The 6000-nt window shown below is 43.0% G+C and overlaps 1 protein-coding gene across 1 annotated transcript in view; it reads left to right on the top strand.

Annotated features, from left to right (window-relative positions):
* Positions 1 to 2122: 2122 nt before the first annotated feature.
* Positions 2123 to 6000, top strand: part of LOC122680756 (antigen WC1.1-like) — a 67186-nt gene continuing 63308 nt past the window's right edge. The window contains exon 1 of the mRNA XM_043882431.1: positions 2123 to 2206. Within this exon, the coding sequence (XP_043738366.1) occupies positions 2134 to 2206 (73 nt within the window). The 5' untranslated portion in view covers positions 2123 to 2133. The remainder of the gene's footprint in view (positions 2207 to 6000) is intronic.

Below are 6000 nucleotides of genomic sequence, written 5' to 3'. Positions count from 1 at the left end.
TGTCTAAAAAGCCCCTTATATATACCTATTGTGTCTCTATATCTACTTATTAATCTATTAGTCCACCACTGCCATCATCATCAATCCATCATCCAATCTCCTTTATCTATTTCTTTGTTGTTGTTCAGTCACTAAGCCATGTCTAAATTTGTAACCCCATGAACTGCAGTACAGCAGGCTTCCCTGCCCTTCACTATCTCCTGGAGTTTGCTCAAGCTCATGTCCATTGAGTCAATGAGGTTATCTAACAATCTCACCTGCCACCCTCTTCTCCTCTTGCCCTCAAGCTTTCCCAGCATCAGGGACTTTTCCAGGAAGTCGGCTCTTCACATCAGGTGGCCAAAGTATTGGAGCTTCAGCTTCTGCATCAGTCCTTCCAATGTATATTCAGGGTTGATCTATTTCTTTAGTGTCTATCTACATTTCTATTTTAATTAGTTTCTTTATAGTTCAAACAATGACTCTGTTGTCTTCATCAGTAGACTATTCTAAGATGTTTAAATATGAAAATAACATTATTGTGATATTTAAAAAAAATAAAAAGCACTTAAATCTTACTTCACTCTTTTGCTATTGTTGTTACTCACTTACTTAAGTCATGTATGACTCTTTGTAACCCGGTGGACTGCAGCAGCTAAGGCTTCTCTGTCCTTCACTATCTCCACTGAATTGGTGATGCTATCTAACCATCTCATTCTCTGTCACCCCTCTCTCCTCTGCCCTCAGTATTTCCCAACATCAGGGTGTTTTCCAATGAGCAGTTTCTTCACATCAAGTGGCCAAAGTATTGGAGCTTCAGTTTCAGCATCAGTCCTTCCAATGAATATTCAGGGTTGATTTCCTTTAAGATTGACTGGTTTGTCCTCCTTGCAGTCTAAAAGACTCTTAAGATTCTTCTCCAGCATTCAATTCAAAAGCATCAATTCTTCAGCCCTCAGACTTCTTTGTCCAGCTCTCATATCTATACATGACTACTGGAAAAACCATAGCTTTGACTGTATGGACTGTTGTTGGCAAAGTGATGTCTCTACTTTTTAACATGCTGTCTAGGTTTGTCAAAGCTTTCTTTCCAAGGATCAAGTATCCTTTAATTTAAACGCTGCAGTCACCATCTGCAGTGATTTTTGAGTCCAAGAAAATAAAACCTGTGACTCTAGTTTCCAGGTATTTGTCATTCCCAGCTCTATCACCTTGTTGCAATCCTATAAACTGCACATTTACAAAGTGGAAAATGATGCTATTAGACAAGCAGCATCCATGTAGAAGCTGATACCTTCATGTGTTGGACAAGGACTGCTGCTTCTGGGTGGCTGCACAGAGGGGAAGGGTTGGGTCTCTAAATACAGAAGACCACATCCCCTCTCACTCTGCAGAAGGTGAGTATAGCCCAGGTGAAAAGTGCCTGCCAGACAGAGTGGTCTTAGAGGCTAAGAAAGATCCCTGATGGGAAATGTTAGTTTCTGTCAAAGCCCCATATTCTTATGACCCCCATGTGCTCCAGGGTCCCGTCTCCAGATCATTCTGAGAAGGGAGGAAAGGCCAACAATCCCATCCCTGCAACTTGATGGTTTCCACCTCATCCCTCCGAGTTCACCTGTGAGTTCCTGTGCTCCTGTCCTCCATTTCTGCTGGCCTGACAATTACTCTCATATTTCAAGCCTTCTTGTACTTCTCTGCTTTGGCCTGAAGTCAGTCCAGGGGAAGATGAATGCTTGATTCCATCAGAGATATTCTCCATGGGCCAACAAATCCCACATCCTGACCCTGTGAGATATCACAGTCGGTAGTGATCGGCCAGTGTGATCGGGAGAGAAAAACCACCCATGCTTTCTGAGGCAACTTTTCTGTGCCAACCCCTGTCATGGGGCTCTCAGGACCACAGAAGCAGAAGGTCAAAGGACCATGTTGCTCATATAAGGAGATTTTGAAGATTCAGAAGCTCATTGGTGTCTGAGCTTCAGAAAGGGGCAGATGCAGTCTCCGATAGTGTCTGAAATGGTGAAAGGTGCCGCTATTGGCTCTCAGGAGGGAGGATGTAGGGGGTGGTTTATATAGACCCCGGTCGGCACCCTGACACCTCCTCACAGGCTGATCCTGCAGCTGGGACTGTGACCTTGAGGACGTGGAGTCAGGATGGCTCTGGGCAGACACCTCTCCTTCCAGGGACTCTGTGTCCTCCTCCTTGGCACTGTGGTGGGTGGTCAAGGTAAGGGCTGCCCCTCTGTCCTGGGGACAGGTAGGGGAGTGGATGCCTTGATGAAGGGAAAGGTGTCTGGACTTGTGGAACCTGGCCTCAGTGTTTTTTACCAAAAAGGAACCACGGTGACTGAATACTGGTCCCTCTCCAGTGGGGGGGTCTACTGGTGGTGGCTGCAGCAGATTTTACAGAGCAGTGAGGTTTGGTCTGGACCGAGCTGGGTCACCCTGAGTCCCTGCAGTATCTCCGTCATTCTCAGGGAGCTTCTAGGAGTCCCAGTGGCTCCTGGTGTGTGGAAGGTCCAGTGACTGACCTCAGCTGGGACTCTGGGTTGTTCCCACATGCTCCATGTGCCTGGTGTGTGAGCACTGCCCCTGGGTCCCCGTGTTTCCTCTGTCTATGCTCCTGTAGGTTCTGTGCTTATGTGTGTATATGTGGTGTGTCAGGGTGTGTGTTTGTGTGAGGGTGTGTGTGAGGGTATGTGTGTGTGAGGGTGAGTGAGGGCGCACACGCGTGTGCATGTGTGTGAAGGTGTGTGTCTGTGTGTGAGGGTGCATATGTGCGTGAGAGAGAGAGTGTGAGGGTGTGTGGAGCCTGTCTGTGTGAGAGGAACAGTGCTGCTGAGCAGGGACTGAGTCTGTTCATCCGTGAAGCACACAGGGTCTCACAGGGCTGGGTGTCATGTCTGCAGCATGTAACTAGATCAGAGATAATTGTGCCCCTGCCTGCCTCTCTCTGGGTCCTCTCTCCCTATCCCCTGGGCTCCCCTCTGCTTGTTGATGTGTCTGTGCAGCACTGGACTCTGTGAGAGGCTCAGCCTGCTGGCCTCACCTATTTCCACCAGGTGTCCATTGTGGAGCAGGGGAGTCCACAGCCAGGAGAGGGGACCCCTTGTCTGTAGAGATCAGTTGATGTGCAGCCCCAGGTGTATAAGTTCCTGAGCCCCTGCCCTGGTTCCTGTGATATCTCCTGATGTGCTGGGGGCCTGGGATGGTCTTTTCCCCTCCTAAGATCTGCTGTGACTCTGTAGGGAGCACTCTCTCTCCCCGGAGAGTTAAAGTTAATTATTATTATTAGCCATTGAGTCATATGTGTTCCTTACATATTTTGGATATTAATCCCTCATGAGATACATGATTTGTAAGTTCTTCTTCTCTATTCTGTACATTGTCTTTTCATTTTGTCTACTGTTTCTTCTGTTCTACAGGAGCTTTTTAGGTTGATGTTAATGTGGTCCCATTGTTTATTTTGATTTTTTTGCTTGTGCTTTAGCTGTCATACCCAAGAATCCATTGCCAATATCCACATCCAGGAGCTTTCCCCTGTGTTTTCTTCTAGGAGTTTGTGGTTTTGGGTCTTAAATAGATTTATGTCTTTGATCTATTTTGAGTCTATTTTTCTGTGGTACTAAGATAGGGATCTTGTTTCATTCTTTTGCATGTAAATATCCAGTTTTCCTAACAGCATTTACTGAAAAGACCATCCTTGCCTCACTGAGTATTCTTGCCTCTCTTGTCAAACATTCATTGACTGTCCATGCATGGGTTTATTTTTGGGCTCTCAGTTCTGTTAATTGCTCAGTGTGTTTATTTTCATACCATTGCCATAATGTTTGTTTTTATGTATTTGGCTGCAGCAGATCTTGCCTGTAGTACGTGTGATATTTGATCTTTATGCAACATGTGATTCTTCAGTTGCAGCATGTCATGTTACTTACGCCATGTGAACTCCTAGTTGTAACATGTGGCATCTGTTGCAGCGTGGGCTTCTCCACTTGCAGCAGATGGGCTTCTCTCTAGTTGTGGTACACAGGCTCGAGTGCACAGAGGGCTCAGTAGTTGTAGAGCATGGCCTTAGTTGCCCCGCGGCATGTGAGATCTTAGTTCCCCAACTAGGAATCAAACTCAAGACCCCTGCATTTGAAGGCAGATTCTTTTTTTTTTTTTTTTTTTGAACAAAAAATCATATCTTTATATAAGCCATTAATAGATATCTAAATACAGTAAGGTTTTTAAAATGAAATCATATGTATATTGTTGTATTTGAAAGAAGTAAAACAAGTAAAACGAATCCAGATAGGAAAAGAAGAAGCGAAACTCTGTTTGCAGATGACATGATTCTCTACATAGAAAACCCTAAAGACTCTACCAGAAAATTACTAGAGCTAATCAACAAATATAGTAAAGTTGCAGGATATAAAATTAACACACAGAAATCCCTTGCATCCCTATACACTAACAATGAGAAAACAGAAAGAGAAATTAAGGAAACAATACCATTCACCATTGCAACGAAAAGAATAAAATACTTAGGAGTATATCTACCTAAAGAAACAAAAGACCTATACATAGAAAACTATAAAACACTGATGAAAGAAATCAAAGAGGACACAAACAGATGGAGAAACATACCATGTTCATGGATTGAAAGAATAAATATTGTAAAAATGGCTATACTACCCAAAGCAATCTATAGATTCAATGCAATCTCTATTAAGCTACCAACAGTATTTTTCACAGAACTAGAACAAATAACTTCACGATTTGTATGGAAATACAAAAAACCTCAAATAGCCAAAGTAATCTTGAGAAAGAAGAATGGAACTGGAGGAATCAACCTGCCTGACTTCAGACTCTACTACAAAGCCACAGTCATCAAGACAGTATGGTACTGGCACAAAGACAGAAATATAGATCAATGGAACAGTATAGAAAGCCCAGAGATAAATCCACAAACCTATGGACACCTTATCTTCAACAACGGAGGCAAGGATATACAATGGAAAAAAGACAACCTCTTTAACAAGTGGTGCTGGGAAAACTGGTCAACCACTTGTAAAAGAATGAAACCAGAACACTTTCTAACACCATACACAAAAATAAACTCAAAATGGATTAAAGATCTAAATGTAAGACCAGAAACTATAAAACTCCTAGAGGAGAACATAGGCAAAACACTCTCCGAGATGAATCACAGCAGGATCCCCTATGACCCACCTCCCAGAATATTGGAAATAAAAGCAAAACTAAACAAATGGGACCTAATGAAACTTAAAAGCTTTTGCACAACAAAGGAAACTATAAGTAAGGTGAAAAGACAGCCCTCAGATTGGGAGAAAATAATAGCAAATGAAGAAACAGACAAAGGATTAATCTCAAAAATATACAAGCAACTCCTGAAGCTCAATTCCAGAAAAATAAATGACCCAATCAAAAAATGGGCCAAAGAACTAAACAGACATTTCTCCAAAGAAGACATGCAGATGGCTAACAAGCACATGAAAAGATGCTCAACATCACTCATGATCAGAGAAATGCAAATCAAAACCTCAATGAGGTACCATTACATACCAGTCAGGATGGCTGCTATCCAAAAGTCTACAAGCAATAAATGCTGGAGAGGGTGTGGAGAAAAAGGAATCCTCTTACACTGTTGGTGGGAATGCAAACTAGTACAGCCGCTATGGAGAACAGTGTGGAGATTTCTTAAAAAACTGGAAATAGAACTGCCATACGACCCAGCAATCCCACTTCTGGGCATACACACTGAGGAAACCAGAACTGAAAGAGACACGTGCACCCCAATGTTCATCGCAGCACTGTTTATAATAGCCAGGACATGGAAGCAACCTAGATGTCCATCAGCAGATGAATGGATAAGGAAGCTGTGGTACATATACACCATTGAATATTACTCAGCCATTAAAAAGAATTCATTTGAATCAGTTCTAATGAGATGGATGAAACTGGAGCCCATCATACAGAGTGAAATAAGCCAGAAAGACAAAGACCAATACAGTATAC

This window comes from Cervus elaphus, chromosome 22 (assembly GCF_910594005.1).
Source record: "Cervus elaphus chromosome 22, mCerEla1.1, whole genome shotgun sequence".
Lineage (NCBI taxonomy): Eukaryota > Metazoa > Chordata > Mammalia > Artiodactyla > Cervidae > Cervus > Cervus elaphus.
The sequence above is the reverse complement of the archived record's forward strand: the minus strand, read 5'-3'. Positions and strand labels throughout refer to the sequence as shown.